The sequence below is a fragment of the Arvicola amphibius genome, chromosome 2 (assembly GCF_903992535.2).
Source record: "Arvicola amphibius chromosome 2, mArvAmp1.2, whole genome shotgun sequence".
NCBI classification, from domain to species: domain Eukaryota; kingdom Metazoa; phylum Chordata; class Mammalia; order Rodentia; family Cricetidae; genus Arvicola; species Arvicola amphibius.
In genome coordinates, this window is record NC_052048.2 from 86,581,345 (window position 1) to 86,599,615 (window position 18,271).

The 18,271-nt window shown below is 41.1% G+C and overlaps 1 protein-coding gene and 1 pseudogene across 1 annotated transcript in view; one reads left to right on the plus strand and one right to left on the minus strand.

Annotated features, from left to right (window-relative positions):
- Fam13a (family with sequence similarity 13 member A) overlaps positions 1-18,271 on the plus strand; it is a 91,541-nt gene that overhangs the window by 38,997 nt on the left and 34,273 nt on the right. The window contains exons 5-7 of the mRNA XM_038318568.1: positions 2,916-3,102; positions 14,862-14,938; positions 15,814-15,856. Coding sequence (XP_038174496.1) covers positions 2,916-3,102; positions 14,862-14,938; positions 15,814-15,856 — 307 coding nt within the window. The remainder of the gene's footprint in view (positions 1-2,915; positions 3,103-14,861; positions 14,939-15,813; positions 15,857-18,271) is intronic.
- On the minus strand, positions 1,086-1,652 carry LOC119806432 (annotated as a pseudogene).

Sequence of the window (18,271 nt, forward strand, 5' to 3'; positions counted from 1 at the left end):
CTAATTTGCTTGCTTAATCTGCTGGCTACCAGGAACATGCATGTTTTTCTCTATTTTATTATTGTTTAAAAGCAAGACATCATCTTTAAATAAAAGTAGTTTAAATCTTCCAAAATACAATGACCTGAAAACTTAATGCCTGTATTTGTTATATATTATATTAAAATCCTGCTGTAAAGCAAAAACAAAATTATGCTCAATTGCAGAAATGACAAATATCATATATATATATATATATATCACATATATATACTAATATATAATATTAGTAAGAAATTACATATGCATGAAGGAGGAAGAAAGGAACCCTGGGCAAGGATCCAGTAATTAAAAGGAAAGGCCCAGAGTTCTATGTCCAGGTAAAATTTGACTCATGTCAAATATGACAGCAATATGATGTGTGTTTGGGAAAGGAGTGGGTTCCTGGGCTCCAAATCCTCACTAGCACTGGGACTGAGACACACCGGTGTTGATGTGAGCACAGATCTCCCTCTGGGGAGCTGATACAGGTAAGCACAGCTGTCCTGCCACCTTGCTGCATGTCAATTTCAGCAACTTATTCTGCTTATTTGTTCATTCTTCCAAATGACTAAAACATCAGCTTTCTATTTGATTTGTAAAGTATTGTTCAGTTTTTCATTAGCATGCTTGGCTACTATAACAAATACACCAACTGATTGTCCTAAACAACAGCATTTATTTGTTCACAGATCTAGGGACCAGGAGGTCCATGATCAAGGTATAGACAGGGATGGCTTTAGTCAAGATCACTGTCCTGGGCCTGAGAGGACGGTCTTGGCACTGTCCTCATGTGACCTTCCTTCCACACATGGTTTCCTGATGCCTCTCGTATGGACAGTACTCACACTGGATGTCCTGCCAAAATGACCTCCACTAGACTGAATAACTTAAGAGAGGCCTTTCCTTCACCATAAGCTTATTAGGCATCAAAACATTGGCACAGGGATTGGGAGGGGACACAGATGAATCTGTATCCAGCATAATAGAACCTCCGCTAAAAATTATAATGTACACATAGTAGTTTTGGTTTTTTTTTCTTTTTTTTCCTTTTATCTGCATTTATTTCATGTTGAATTTATTCCCGTGCCAGAAGGTTTTTGTTTCTTCAGTTTCTTCTGGGATATCTTTTTCTTCTGTGCAACCTCCTCTTCTGGCTTTGGAACAATCTGTTCCTTTTCATTGAGGATCACCTCGATGTGGCAGGGGGAGCTCATGTATGGGTTAATCTGGCCGTGAGCTCTCTAAATTTGTCGGTGCATCTTAGGTGCTTTGTTCACCTGGATGTGCTCAATGACCAGAGAGTCTACATCTAAACCCTTCAGTTCAGCATTGCTCTCTGCATTTTTAAGCATGTGCAGCAAAAATTCCGCACTCTTTTTTGACCACCGACCCTGTGTCCAGCCCCACTGTTTGGCCTGGGTGCACCTACTGACTCTACCATTGTACCGTCGGAATGGCACACACTGCTTCTTCAAAGTGACATCTTTCTGATACTTGGTGGCTTTTCAGATATGCATACCCTTGATGGCCTGTACTGTTTCACAGGTGTTCTTAAAGTGAACCCAGAGGTTTAATCCTCTCGATTTGCATGATTTTATAGGGTTTTCTGGGTCAAGAGAGTAGTGAGCCATCTTCACAGGTCACCTCTGGCCGCTTACAGGAAGAGCCACATAGTAGTTTTGAGAAATATGTGAGGTGATAAGATAGAATTTTAGGGATGAAACATATTTTGGATTTGTAATCATACTTCTGCAGCCATCTTCAGAAGTTATTATGCATGAGTGTAATGCTCGCATGCTAGATACTGTCAGCTTTATATCCTCTCTTCAATACGCTTGTCTGTAGATGAACTTTCTCATCAGGAACACCAGCTCACAAATAATGACACAGAGACTTATTGTTAATTATGAAAAAGCTCTGCCTATAGCATGGGATTGTCCCACCAGCTCTTATAACTTAAATCAACCCAGTTTTTGATCTACATTCTTTTCTGTGGCTCAGTTACCTTTATTCTGTACTGCCCATCCTGCTTCTTCTCCATATGGCTGGCGACCTGCTTTTCTTCTTCCCAGAGTTCATTCTCTCTTTCTGGAAGTCCCACCTATACATTCTGTCTAGCTAGTGGTCATTTAGCTTTTTACCAAAGCAATCACAGTGACACATCTTTGCACAGTGTAAAGGAATATTCCACAACAGTTTGTCCTTTAGGTGTTTCTGATAATTGTATATGAATCTTACACAATTTTAACACACACACACACACACACACACACACATATATATATATATTCTACATTCTAAAATGACCAAATTAGACAGCACAAAATATCTCCATAGATGATAAAACTTTGAAAATATGATAGTAGTTTTTAGTTCATAATTTTCTTTCTATTATAGTCTAATGGTATGAATTTCATTGCAGAATAAGTATTTAATGCTCTCTTTCATCTTTCCCCCCGGATGTGAAGAGCTGACAGTAAAATATGGTGTCTATTCTTGGCTGCCAAATTAATTTATTTCCAGATGCAAGTTTAGAGTGAGGGAATCACACTAACTCAACCATGCTGTGAGACTCTCAATCATTTCTGCCTTACTAAACTGTAGTGTCATATTAGTAGTTTAATTTGATCTATGGTATAGATTAAAATAAAACTTTTCTAAGTCATTAATTTTGTGAAAACTTCTTAAAGGAGTGTTTAAAATACTAATGTTTCAAAAGAACAAATGAGTCAAAGTCCATGATTATGATATTCCTGTGTGACGGAGTGATATGGTGACTGTGATATTCCTGTGTGGAGTGATATGGTGACTATATTTCTGTGTGATGGTGACTGTATTATGAAGTTTCCCCTCCACATTTTAAAATACGATTAAACTTTTTTTTTTCCATTCAGGGAACTTATCAACAAGGAGAATATCCCCTATGGCTTCCACAGCTATGACGAGTGCATTACGAACAGCCAGGAGGCAGAGAGACTCCCGGAGGACACCCGTGACTGTGTCGGAGAAAGAAGTAAACCCAAGCGCCAGAAATCCAGTTCCAGGCTCACGGAGCTCAGTGAAAATCATGAGGGGCTCCTGGTAAGTAGGTATTTTAAAATAACTTTTTTACTTGAGACTCTAAAGAAATATCTCTTTTCCTTATTTAAAAAACTGGAGTTTCACAAAATTATAGAAGTTCTGAGAAAGACCACCTACCCAGGAAGTTCTTGCATTGTGTTCCTCATTAGTATATATAGTGATTAGCAGAGAAATACAACTTTCTGCCCAAAGAGCAAGAGGCAGTGCTTTGGTGATTTTTAAATTGGCTTTTAAACTAATTTTAAACATTTTAAAACTTTTGAAAGTAAAAATTTTCATAAAGCACATTCCCTTATTTCCCCCTATCTTATTTATTCTTGTCCATATAGATACTTGAAATGGATTAACACAAAGTAAGGTTAGAGAGGCTGCCATGCTGTGATCGGACACTTTCTTGCTTGGTGTCAAACCTAAACCCTTATAGTACTTTACTACTAGTTAATCAAAAGCAAAAAAGAATTAATGGTCAACATCATTACCCCATACCAGAACTTTGAGACATTAATTTGATATCTAAGCTTTTGTACTTTTTCAGTCAGTAACAATATCAATAAGACTACTTAATAGTCTTTTTTTTTTTTTTTTTTTTGGTTTTTCGAGACAGGGTTTCTCTGCAGCTTTAGAGCCTGTCCTGGAACTAGCTCTTGTAGACCAGGCTGGTCTCGAACTCACAGAGATCCGCCTGCCTCTGCCTCCCGAGTGCTGGGATTAAAGGCGTGCGCCACCACCGCCCGGCTTCTACTTAATAGTCTTATTCATCTTTTTTATTTATGCTGCAACGTCTCTGAAGAAAAATGAAACCCCAAATCTGCCTCGTGATTTCGTTTTGCTATTTTTTTCTTTTAGTAAAGCAAAATTGACAGCAACAACCCTGTAGATAAATGGTAACAGAACTGGAGTGCCCAGCAGAGATGGGAAAGGAGCGCTCAGCTGTTCTGCCGCTTCGTGCTAGGGTTTCTCTACATTCATTAGAATTACAGAGTGGCTGTTTTCTCATTGTAAATCTCTGTATATGCTTAGAAACAATTCTACATTTTCCCCTAAGTAAAACATGTGTATTACAAACTAGAAACGTATGTCAAATAGTGTTCTCGGACAGTATCACTGCATAATAACTTTATATTAACACCAGTGAGCAGTAAGTTTTCTTCCTTTGCATGTATGAAAGTGACAGAGATAGAGACAGACAGAAACAGACAGACAGACAGACAGACAGACAGACAGACAGACAGACAATTTAACCCAGGCCTCACATGCATTAGGGACTTGCATCATCACTGAGCTACACCTCTAGCCCCCAGAGTGTAAATAATTAAATAAAGTAACCTCATTAACTCTTGATTTAACCCTTGATTAGCCTATGTGCCACAGAGATTCGTGGTGATGGAAAGTCTGAAGCTTGGCTTTATAGCTTGGAAAGAATGAACTACTTAGTTTGAATCATTTCTTAAAAGCATGAGTTTAACCCATCAGCTTTCCCACAAGGAATGGTGTGAATTTGCTAGATGGTAACTGCTAAAGGAAGAGGAAAGAAGCGTTCATTTCCTTGGGTGTGTGTGCACGTGTGTACACACACGTGTGTATGTGTGCACGCGCATGCATGTGTATGTGTGCATGCGTTGTGTGATTATATAAGGCCTTTTACCAGTTATTTTTACTTTTTATTATTCTCTCTGTATTACATCTCAAATGCAGTTTTCCCTTCCCTCCCTCTCCCCTTATATCTTCCCTACCTCCTCTCTCCCTCAGAACCACCTCTGCCTCCCTCCACAAAAGAGCAGGAAAGTCTCCCTTCCCTGGACATCAACCAAACCCAGCATAACCAACTACAATAAGACAAGGCACATACCGTCACATCAAGGATGGACAAGGCAACCCAGTAGAAGGAAAAGGTCCCACAAGCAGACAAAAGAGTCAGAGATAGCCCCTCCTGCTCCCACTATTAGGAATCCCACAAGTACACCAAGCTACTCAGTCCTAACATAGATACAATAACCTAGGTCAGACCCCTACAGGCTCCCTGATATCTAGGAGCCCCAGGAGTCCCTGTCAGTTGATTCTGTGGTGTCCCTGACCCCACTGGTTTCTTCAATCCTTCCTCCCCATCCCCTGCAGGACTTCTGATATCTGCCAATGTTTAACTGTGGGACTCTGAAGAACATTCATTTCTTAAGATACATATCTGACCTTTGTTTGAATTTTTTTAATGGGAGATTCATTGTTCCAATTAGTTTTTTGTGTGTGTGAAAGAATTTGCCCCTTCCCAGTCACCAGCTTCTACGTTCAAGGACTGTGCATATCATATTGACACAAATGAGCTCAATGGACTTTACTGCAATTAATAATTTAAGTCCTTCCAGGAAACCTGGCAGGTGAGCTCACTCCTCTACAAAGAGATGCCTATTCTTCTGTTCCATGCATTTTAAAGTTTTGTTTTTATTGATTCTAACTATGTGTAGATGTGTGTTTCTGATTGTGGGTATGTGCACCTGGGTGCAGATGCCTGTGAAAGCCAGAGGCATTGGATCACCTGCAGAAGGAGTTTCCGACAGTTGTGAACTGCCTAGTATAGCTGCTAGGATTCAAACTGAGGTCCCCTGGAAGAGCAGAAAATGCTCTTAACTACTGAGTTATCTCTTCAGTGCCAAAATTTATTTGATTTTTTTGTTTGTTTGTTTTTGTTTTTTGAAACAGTGTCTCTCTATGAAGCCCTTACTGATCTGAAGCCCATTTTGTAAACCAGGCTGGCCTGGAGCTCACAAAGATCCACATGCTTCTGCCTCCCAAGTTCTTCTATGATTTCAAAACTCTAACATTTGTAGGTAAACACATGCAAAGATCAGAGACCACATTAGTGAGTAGTGTTTCTCCTCACACTTGTGTGTGTTAACTTCACTTTCTCCAACTTCAAAATCTTTCCCCACCCCAATTCAAGGTTTTTACAGTTAGGGGAATATTTGTTTTTATATAATGTCTAAAAGAAGGAAAAGGAGATAACTGGATTCTTTCTGTATGTCAGAAAATAGTCTAGATCTTCAGGATACAGAAATAAGAAAAATGAGAAAATTTCTACCTTCGTGAAGCTTAAAATCTAGTGCAGAGAAAATCAAAATAAACAAATAAAGCATCAAGTGTGAAACTATGATACCCACTGGGAAGAAAGTGGAGGGGATGGCAACAAGAATTTTTAAGGACAGGGCATACCATGATAGTATTAGCTGGATCGGGGATCTCCCATCAGATGATTTAAAACTAAGTTCAGACATGTATCTTAAGAAAGGAATGTTCCTTTCCATGTCTCTTCAGAGTTACCACCTCACACACTCAAGACACTGCTCCCAGTGAGAAAGCTGAAGAGTTAAACTCAGGTTTTTAAAAAGGAATTCAGACTAAAAAGTACTCTTTCCAAACTATAAAGCTAAGCTTCAGGCTTGGAGTCACCACAAGTCTCTTTGGCAGTGGTGAGAGAAGAGACCTCCTTGGGAATTTGACTTTGTTCATAAACCCCAAAGATAATGAACAAGGCCATCTGAGTGGAACTGCAGGTGCAAAGACCCCCAGCAGATCACTCATCTGGAAAGTCCAAGGGATTGTGGGGAGCCCATTATGGTCAAAAGATCACAGCGTGAAAGGCCATGGGGATGGGAGAGCAGATAACTGGGTTCTCAGCATCATTAGGAGGAGTGACTTTACTACGGGTAAGAAGCCAGTCATGTGTTCTTTGATGAGGGATGTAGATTACTTAAATTTGGCATTATTGCTAAATTGAACATGGACACACGTGATCAAGGGCAGAAGCTGGAACAGTAGTGAGATGCTCTGGCCATAATCCTGGTCTGTGATAACAGTTTGAACTAAAATTATACCAGAGGCAGCACCCTGACCTGCAAGAGATTGGTGCTGCCCATTTATGAGGAGAAGACAAAAGTAAGGGGAATGATACCCTAGGTTCCCTTCAGGGCGTGTTAAGATTGAGTACCCTGTTAGACATAGAAGAGGAACTATCAGAGAGGCAGTTGGGTTTCTGGGCCTAGAGTTCAGGCAAAGTGCCTGGGAAGCAGGCAGGTGTGATGGACTTCAGAATTAGAGACATTAAAGACAGTACACCGGAGGAAATGACTAGGGAGGGAGTGTGGCTGGAAAAGTGGCCCAGATAGAACACTGAGGCACAGCAACACTTAGAGAATGGGAAAAATAAGCGTATGAAAGAGATTTAATAACAAGCAGCCAGAAAATAGAGGGGAAATGAGGCCAGGTTGGTGTCTTAGAAACCAGGTAGCTGAGTTTCTTAAGGAGAAGGGGTCAGAGGTGAGGCCAAGTCTGACCATTTGAATTCACAAAGTGAAGCTCACTGTTGACCTTAAGAAGAGAAATCCTGGTAAAGATGGGAGCAGAAACCATTCTTAAGGAAAATGGGAGAAGAGTAACTGCAGGGGACAAGCACTATAGAGGCCTAACTGACCCAGACCAGCCAAGGAGGAGAACCGTGTGCAGAACTCACCAGGCCCTCACTGGCTTGGTGTCCAGATCTTTTTCTTTTTTTTTTTTCCTCTGGGATGTGGTGACACTGGGATCATTGGTGTCTAAGAAATAGGTCGCTCAGAGCTAGAAAGCAGAGACAGCGAGCTCCCGGTCAGCGTAAGGTTGCTCTGTTTCGGCTCCATGTCATCTCTAGTGACAGAGCTGAGATAGCGGGCTGTGTTTTAACTATTTCCCTTACTTTAATCTAAAAGAATCCTAAATCTTTGGCCTTTTTATTTTTTTTAACCTGACTGAATTATATGATTTTGTTTGTTTGTTTGTATTCTACTTTTGCCTTAAGGCAAAAAAAAAAGTCAACAACAACAACAAAAACTCCTTTGGAAAATCAGTTTACTAAACACCCTCCCCACCTTGCACACGCATACTCACACACAACCTTACACACACGGTTTTCATAAACTCGTCTCTATAGGCCTATATCTCTTTATCCCCCAAATGCTCTCTCTAGAACAGTCTAACGGTGTCACTAGAGAGCCACCACTGATTCATGCATCTTCCTTCTAAACACGGGAGAAAAGCTTGTACATTAATTCCCTCATCATTAATCTATCCATAATCATGGAAAATTAGAAGCAGCTTTATTGTTTAGCTATAAGATAAATAAATTAGTAATCTCTGGACACTGGTTTGGTAAGATACAATCTAAGTATTAGAAGTCATGCTTAAGAAAACTAATGAAATGGAAAGGGTCGACAATTGTATTTGAAGTGCTTTATAATTTTAGCCTTTCCAATAGATAGGAGAGTATTGTTAGCTGTCTTCATTCTAAACACGAAGGCATGAAATATAGGTGACTGAATACTTAGATCGTAAGTAAGGGAACAACAATTCCAGTATGGGGTCTCTCATTTAAAGTAAGCTGTGGAGTAGTGCGTGTGTGTCTGTGTATGTGTGTGCGTGCATGTGTCCGTGTGTCTGTGTGTGTGTGTGTGTGTGTGTGTGTGTGTGAGAGAGAGAGAGAGAGAGAGAGAGAGAGAGAGAGAGAGAGAGAGAGAGAGAGAGAACTCATCCCCAGGAACAAGACTGAAAGAAAATGTTTACTGAACATGGTTGCATAATATAATGGTATTACTAAAAATAATTATCACTCTTTTCTTTATTTTTTCAACACATCCTATTAGACTGTATAATCCTATAGCAAGCACTATATTGAAAGTATTAAAAGCAGACTTCAGTAGATCTCATCTCATCTTTAGTAGATCACAGCTGCCACCTACTATCTGAAATCTCAGTTGACCTCACAAGAGAAGAATGGGCCGTACTTTTGGTTATATCTTAATTTCAGTCTTAGCTTTATCACTCTATTACTAGGCAAATGAGAAAAGTAGTACAGCTCAGGGCTCAAGCACTTGACCCTCACGTGTAAGACTGAAAGTTCAATCCCCAGCACTGCTAAAACAAATAGCCCCAAGTAGGTAGGCATGCTATGAAACCTTAGTTGCTATTTATGTAAGGATATCATTATCTCTTTTGGCTTTTTATGAGTTAAATGCAACTAAAATGCTAAAGTGTAGGTCAAAGGGAACACAGTGAAGGTTTTTCTTCGAATTGTCCCCTGTACTCCGGGGCCTAGTCCCTCTCTACTTCAGCCATCTGTCTGCACTTTTTGCTGTGGTCCTTTACCTACCCAGCCCTGTAGTCAAATTTAACACTTTCCTGCAGACACCAAGTTTTCTAGGTTATGAACTAGCCCTTTAAGACCCTTCTGCAGTGGCCTATTGTGGCCTGGTGTGAACCAATAGTCCCTTTGTCTCTTGGCCTTTCTGCAACACTGATCTCTCTTTGCCCCTTCTCAGAGTGACAGCTGACTGCTCTGCTGGAGCCTGACTGGCTCCTCTTCCTTAGTCCTGCTGGGATGTGAGTGTTACCCAAATCCTGACACCTCTCTGTCAGGGCCTTGCTTCTGATCTTCTCCCATTCTAAGCTTTCCGCGATCTCTACACGTTTTCCAGATCAGGTTTGCCTCACCAACCCCTAACATCAACGTGTTCAAACCAGCTTTCCTTTTGCTCTGTGGTCTCTTTTGACCTTGCTCTTATGCAGCCTCACTGTGTCCTCCTTAGTTGTTCCAAATCCTTTCCTTCCCTTTATCTGCCGCCCTTCCTCACACTTTCTAGTTGTCAAATGTAGGTGATTATATTGAAAATATCTTGATTTCTGGACCAGTAATATGGCTTTGAGGCAAAAGTGCTTGCTGCCAAGCCTGATTGATTATCTTAGTTCAAGTCCAGGGACCTACATAATGGAAGTAAAGAACTGACTCTGGCAAGTTGCCCTTTGACCTCCACATATACTTCTTGGCAAGCTTAAGCCTCACCCCATACACACTCTCACACATTAAAAATTAAAGGCCATTTGAAAATAAACTATTTTCAGTCCTTTCCCCTTGTCTTTCCATGGCATGGCTGGTAGCCTTTTCTAATTAGTTTGGAGTCCAAACAGTCAACTAGCATGTCTGCACCCCTCCACTCTGCCCCCACTAGACCATTCCATCTGCTGCTGCAAAACAAATCACCCACGCAATACAGACAGTGCTTTTAAACTCCATCTTCAGTGCAGCGCAATGCAGCAAGAGATCCTGTCTGAACTCCATGGTAGTTATCTTCTAAGTGGTGCCACATGGGAAAATGTTGGTCACTGTGAAACACTGGCCTCCTCGTGCCAGTCTCCAACAAGCACTCCTGTGGGGACTGAGGACATGAATGGTGGCCAAACCAGGCACATATGTTCTGCCTACTGAAGTGTGAATTCTCAGAGGATAAGAGGGGAGATGAGTACATAAATACAGTCATATGCAAAACTTACCAACTATGGAAAGCAATAAATAAATCAGGGTGAAGAGAAGAAACAGTGGGAGGGGCACTAAAGAATGATGCAGAAGAGAGGGTCAGCAGGATAAGCCTCATTGAAGATGGCACCGATACAGGACGTCAGAGAGGACGGAATAAGCCCGTGGATTCCCTAGGATCGCCATATCCAGGCAGAAGGTGCAGGAGTCTTCTCTTTTTGTTGATGTTAGAAAGCTGCTGTGGTTGGGTCTGGGTTGAGAGGGGCGTGTGATGGATGGTAATGTCAGATACTGTAGGAGGAGCCCCTGTTGTTTGAGGGTTAGCACCCATGTTCAGCACTTGACTTTGAATACAATGAGAGGCCACCAGAGCAAGTCCTTTTACATCATACCTTAGGGAAGGACCAGTCTTTTAAGAGGAGCTTAACATGCCTGGATACATTGTTTTCAGTGGTGTTGCTATTGCAGTTTGCCATAAAATGGAATAAGATGCAGGAAGAGGCACAGTTGGCAACTGATGGAGACCGGATTGAAAGCCAAAGATCCTAAACCACACCATCATCCTAATCATACACAAAGATTCTAAACCACACCATCATCCTAACCATACACAAAGATTCTAAACCACACCATCATCCTAAACATATACAAAGATCCTAAACCACACCATCATCCTAAACATATACAAAGATCCTAAACCACACCATCATGCTAGCCATACATTATACTGTCTCCCTTTGTTTCTAGCCCTTGATGGCGTCAGGGATGTCAACTCAGCATTCTAGAATAGTAGGCCAAGCCATGATAAATCATTCATTTGCCTTATTTTCTACGTTGTTTATTTTGCAGCAATCTTTTGGTGAGCTGATGGAGTTATTGTGAGCCTTAATCAGACTTCCTTTACCTTTGTTTTTTTTTTTTTTTACCTTTGTTTTTTACCCTTTGGTTTTTTTTTTTTGTCAGTAGATTATAAATACATAGTTGAATACACGCTGTTTAATTTGTTGCCTTTTGTTTATTTTCACCACAAAAGTAACTGTACATCTTTGTTATAGAAGTTTTTGAGTTCAAAAGAATTTAGGTCAAAATTTCAAAACAGCTATTCTTCTGAGTCTATTTAACTGACAAATAAGCAAGCAAAAGCTCTTTCCATCTTAGTTTAAGAGTGACTTTTTCTGTGCCCCTGTGTATGGTTAGGATGATGGTGTGGTTTAGAATCTTTGGCTTTCAATCCGGTCTCCATCAGTTGCCAACTGTGCCTCTTCCTGCATCTTATTCCATTTTATGGCAAACTGCAATAGCAACACCACTGAAAACAATGTATCCAGGCATGTTAAGCTCCTCTTAAAAGACTGGTCCTTCCCTAAGGTATGATGAAAAAGGACTTGCTCTGGTGGCCCCTCATCATATTCAAAGTCAAGTGCTGAACATGGCTGCTAACCCTCAAACAACAGGGACAATTTTCCCTGAATTGTATATAGAAGGCTTTAACCATAGCTAAGCATGGTGCATGTGCCTGTAATGCCTATAATTTCAGTACCTAGGAGGCTGACACAGGAAAATCTTGACACTGTCTAGGAAATGGCATGCAGAAGCCAGAGAAAGCATTGACCATGCTCACAGAAGCAGGAAAAGTCCTTACACACATGCCTCCTGGAAAGCATTTAGCTCACTTTGTCAACCTGAAATACCTACTATTCTAAATACGGTTCCTATTTATAGTCTGTTCTCCTAATTATGATGAAGGTTAATGTCAGATACTGCAGGAAAATGGGTTCTTAACCCCACTGCCTTTTATGGATGTTTTCAACTTGGATTCAATTATAAACATAGCCTTCCAGTATAAATGAACAAATGACTGGATACAGCTTGCTTTGGACTAGAAATTATTTTAAATCCCCTGCTGCCCAGTGTTGGGATTAAAAACCAGACTCAATACCTATTTGCCGTCAGACTGAAACACTTAAACACTGAAGGACAAATTGACTTTGTCTTCAAAAGCTGTACGTGCTGACAGAGCTTTTGGAGGACAAGGGCAGAGGCCTCCTTTGAATAAACATGTCACCCTGAAGGTCATGGTAGTGTTGCCAGTCAAAACAAGTCCAGGACTCTAACCTTGAGTTCAAGAAAGGAGATTGTGATGTGACCTCATTAGTAAAGGATCAGTGGCAGCTTGAAATTCCTTTTTATTACTTTTGTGCCTTTTATTGTTTTAGTGCTGAAAATATATAGGCTAGGGCCAGCATGGTGATCAACAGGTGTACATGCCCTGGCAACCTGAGTGTGATCCCTGGATCCCAAAAGATGGCAGGAGGAAAGTGGGCCCATAGAGTTGTCCTCTGAATCCACACTCATGCAGGCATAGATGCATCCGCATGCACATGCACAGACACACAAAGAACTACTGATATTGTGAAGAGGCACCATGAAGAGCGAGCTCACTCGCTCTTCCCATCTGCACCCTTTCCTCCCAGTCATGAAGTAACCATATGCCCGGTACCAGCACGTATTCTGCCTCTCCTGCTGAGATGGGAGACATGATGTGCGTGACTTCCAGGCCTAGCTGGTGAAATCTCCCAATGCTCCCTCCTGTGAACTGGAATAAGAAAGAAATCTCCCAGAGCATGCCCTGAGCATTGTGCTGAAGATGGCAGCTGTTCTGGGCCTCTCCTCTCTCTCTCTCTCTCCAGCTCTTTGAGTCTTTGGAGTTTAGACTTTGTGTTATACAAGTTATCCTGAACAAGATGACAGCTCTCACATTGATCGCTCCTGCTGAGCGATGCTGGGCACCAGCAGTTCAATGGCAAACGTGACCAGACAGACCACTAATCTCCCCTCCTCACTTTCACAGTTGAGCTGCCCCAAACACACTTTGTCACAGTGTTGTTAATACCTTTGTTTCTCTCTGTCATAGACCCTGCATAGGAAAGTTAAACATTAATTGCCAAAACACAGAGTGCAGAAGCCAATGCGTTCTTTCTGTATTCAATGGTACACAAAGGAAAGGACTCTTGGGTTTGTATATAAACAGGGCAAGATTTGTTTAAAAGGAAGAACTTATTAGCTGCCTTTTCAGATGGAAGGGAAGCTATAGCTCAAACACAAGGGTGGCACCAAGGAGAAACTGCTCAGATTTCTTGTGATGTGCTTTTCTTTAAAAAAAAAAAAAAAAAATTGTATTGACTTGTAAAGAATTGGGTTGTATTGCATTTTTTCTCTGTCTCCCTCCTTCCTTTTTGCCCTTCCACCCCTATAGCCTCCTTTCCACTTCAATGTCACATGAGACGTTTCACCCCTTCCCCCCACTTTCCTCACACTCCTTGTCCTCCTCTTTCTATCTAGTTTCAAACTCTGTACCTGCTCCCTGAACTCCTTACTTGTTAGACTCACAAACACTAAAAGCTAGGGTCCTCATATGAAAGAGAAGATGCGTCTGTGTCTTTCTGAGACTGGGTCACGTTGTTTAATATCATCTTTTCCATTCTATCCATTTTGCTGCAAATTTCATGATTTTATTCTATTGTGTATACCACATTCTCATTATGCATTCTTTTGTTGATGGACATCTATGCTGGCTTCATGCCCTTTTAGCACTGAATAATGCATCACTAAACCTGGATGCGTAGTTGTCTCTGTGGTAAGATACGGAGTGCTTTGGGTATGTGTCCTGTCATGGTAGTGCTGGGTCATGTGATCATTCTATTTTTAATTCTTTGAGAACCATCTAGACTGACTTCCATTGTAGCTGCACTAGTTTACTCTTCCCCATTAGCAGATAAGAAATGCAAAGAGCACTTCCTTTTTATGTGCACAGTTGAAACCAGGGCCTTGCTCTACTGCTGAGCTACACACCAAGCCCAAGAGGCGGCCTTTGGACCAAGCTCATTTATAACCAGACCATTCTACTCATCACTGCCTATTGTTTACACAAGGTCATATTAGTATTACATTCCACAACGGTAATAAATTAAACTGGGCATGAGGGTACATAACTGTGCCCTGGGACTTTCAAGATGGAGGCATGAGGATCACCTCGAGAGCATTACATGAGACTTTGTCTCAAACAAAGACACAGGCTAAGAAGAAAAGGATAAGGAGCCTTAAATGAGCAGTGATGGTTATATAAGTTCTGATTAGAGTCAAGATCGTTCCTCCATTGCATTTGCAAACCATCCTGATTTTCTGGCAACCTGATTCTTACACTCTAGCCGTAAAGGCTCTTTTACTAATGTGGATGTTACCGTCAGCCATTTCCACAGTGGTGGCAGTTTCCTGTGCTAAAGGGGTGACAGGGGGTGTCAATAATCATCATCTTAACGCAGTGTGACCCTATCTGATTTTTTCTGGCTTTTCTATTTTATAGAAAGGAGGGTATGCCATTGAATTTTCTTCCCTTCCTTCATAGCAAACCATGTTTGTTCTGTTACAGACTGTGGACAGTCTTAGTTCCGTGCCATTACATGGAAGACCAGGACCAGAAGCTGTTGAACTGAGATCCAATGAAAGGTTTATTTTAGAATTTTCTTCTCACCCTGTTTTCAAGGGTATGAAAAGATTATGCTTGGTGGCCGGCACTGTTTACTTGGCATACAGACTCTATTACTGTGGCTAATAATCACATCTGTGTTAGTTTTCATATAGGTTTTCTTTCTCTATGTGCATTATTTTTAGGATATAAAATTTCCCCAGGGAATGGTGGTGCATACCTTTAATTCCAGCACTCAGAAGGCAGAGGCAGGCAAATCTCTGAGTTCGAGGCCAGCCTGGTCTGTAGAGTGAGTTCCAGCACAGCCAGGGCTACACAGAGAGACACTGTCTTGAAGAACCAAGATATATTATTTTTATTAATTATTTGAAATTTTCATAAAATTTCATATTCAATCTCTCTCGTCCAACTTCCCCAAATCAACTCCTCTCCCTGACCCATCCAACGTCATGTTCATCTTTTTAAAAACAGACAGACAAACCCAAGTGTGTTGTCTAAATACTCTAGGGTGTGAGAACTGCCCTGGAGTGTGGGTCACACCCTGAAATAAAACTGATAGCTGCTAGGAGAGGAAGTATTGGAACTTAGGCCACCCCCCACCACTACCCTCTACTCCCCACAACTCCACCAATGCTGGAACTTTGTCTTGAGCATCTACAGACCTTGATCATGCAGTCATGAAGCTGCCATGAGTCCCCGTGTGTTGTTCTACTCATAGATTAGTGTATCTCTAGGCTGCCTAGTAAATCTTAATTTTCTCTTCTATTTTATTTTTGAATTTTATAAGAATTTGGTTTAGAGATACTCTGGCCACTTTTAAAAGAAAATTATAGTATGAGTAGATTAAAGTGGTTATAAAATAAGTGGACAATTTATGTATTTTTGTTGTTCATAGCAAAGAAAATGGAAGAGGTGGTGGAGACACTCAGCACTGTGAGGTGAGTAGCTAAGGAAAGTGTAACCAGTGGGGCATGGCCCTTGTTCCTGAGTGTGCTCGGGGATGTCACTAGCCTGTCGGTAAGAGCCGGTGAAGTAGTTGACAGGACTTGATTAGAATGGAAGGCAGAGCATTCATCTACCATGTACAATGCTTTAGATTTGATCTTTACCAGTAAAAAAAAAAAAAAAAAAAAAAAAAAAAATTTAAATGGAATCTGAAAATTTAGCATCTTTCTCCTTGGAAAACTGCACATTCACACGAAGCCATTATAAATTAATGAAAACCTCCCCACTAGTGCTGTAGATTTCTTATATTTCTTCTACTCAATTCTTGCAATGCATGCTTCGTCATCAACCTACCTAGAGAGCTGGTTATAGTTCCTCATGCCTGTAATGCCAGCGCCCAAGAGGCTAAGGCAGGAAGAATGACAGTTGGGCTGCATAGCAAGACTGTCTCCCCAAAAATAACCTAGGTAGAGACTGTCATCTCTTTTTTTTAATTCAACTTTCAGCTTCTGAGATAATTCCTTCATAGCTTAGGACAAAAGCAAGAGGCTGGTGTGCTTTCCTTGTCTCTAGGGACTGTGTCAAAGGGCATGTTTCTTCTTTTCCCTGCCATCTTCCTTGACTCACAGAAAACTTTTTGACATTGAACCTAAAGTGTGTCAGTCTCCTAGAGATGTCTTCTTAACTGTTCTGGGATAAAGTGGAGCAGAACAGCCTTATCAATGAACTTCCTGATAGTAAATCATAACCCCAAATGACATGTGACTTACAGTGGCTTCCTTATCTCTTTGGATCATAGCACAATCACTGGGACAGATCTGAAACTCTCCTGAGTGCCAGGCCCTCATCTTACATGTGTCATGCATGTGCGGCACCAGTCACCAAGAGTTACACGTTCCTTTCTCCTGAATTAAAATTTACTTAGTGACATACAATTAAAAAATTGAATCACTTCAAAACACTACAAATGAAAGTAACGTTTCTTTGGGCAGGCCTTGGAGAGGTTGGCACTTTAATAAACTATCTTCCTTGGGCTGTATGAACGGAGGTAACTTAAGAAAGAGGTGGCGAGGACTCTATGAGGCATGGAGCCTAGAGTGCTTGCTCTTTCTTTCTGAAGCTCACTAACAACCACAGGTATCTGGAAGAGAAGGCATCCTTACCACTCTTATGTCCACCTTCTAAAACGTATAACTGAGATACATTTTCTGACTTGTGCTTACTATAAAGATGCCCTACAGTTTGGAGTCTTCTGTAACCTAAGCATTTCTCTTTAAAGGTTTAGTTGGGTTTTTGTTTTGTTTTATTTTAATTATTCATCTAACTGTGGGTATATATGCCCATGAGTGAGGATGCCCATGGAGGCCAGAGGCATCGGATCTCCCTAGAGCAGGAATTATAAGCAGTTTTGAACTGCCTGATAGGGATGCTGGGAAGTGAGCTTGGGGGTCTCTTTAAGAATAGTAAACACTCTAATCCGAGCCATCTCTCCAGCCCCCAGCTGAGCAATTTTCTATTGTGAAAACACTACACTTCATACAAAAGTCTAAAATATTCAAACAATAGACTCATAATGAATCATTTGCTGTGGAAGAAAGAGAATCAAGGATTATTGACTGTATGAAGAGCAGTGCATTATCTGAAAGATGTAATTTTATTTCAGAATTCTAGGTCAATGAAATGTTAAATTCTTTCAAGACATTTTTATGTTCTTTATGCCTTCTAAGCCCACTGATTAAAAGTGATTAGAAGCATACCTTTGATAACAAACAGGACATTCATCATAAAAGCCTATTTCCATTTTATTTCTCCTCCTTCAAAAAAGTAAGTAAATAAAAGTAGGAAGAGAAAAATAGGAGAAGGGAAGAACTTAAGGCTTGCCATGCAAGACTGAGAGTTGATTGTCTCACCATCTCATGTCCAAGCTCTCACTGACCCTGAGAAACAGGACACTCAGTGCTCACCACAAGCCCCTGGAGCTTGTGGCACTCACAAACCTTGGGGATGTGTTATGTCTATAGTCCTTTATTATTGCCCAAACAGTAAATGCTGGTGGTTTCCTGTGTCCAGTTAATACCAGGTTTTCCTGGGAAAGTTGCCTTGTCCAGCAGCCTCTAGTGTTGTTGTTCATCCTACTGAGTCCTCAGCCACATACCCAGATCTTGTCCATGTACCCAAAAGAGAAGGAAGGGCACATAAATTCTCCTATTGCCAGAAGCCAAGGAAGGGGGCAGAGCAGAGAAAACAGGCCAGGTGTAGTTTCAACAATGATGAGACTGGGGGACTTAGGTTAATGGCCTGGATCTGCATGAGGAATGTCACCTGAGACCCAGGTGAGGCAAGCAGTCTGTATGTGCTCTCTGCCAGCCTTCCCTTTCCCTTTATAACTTTTATGACACTGGCACTCA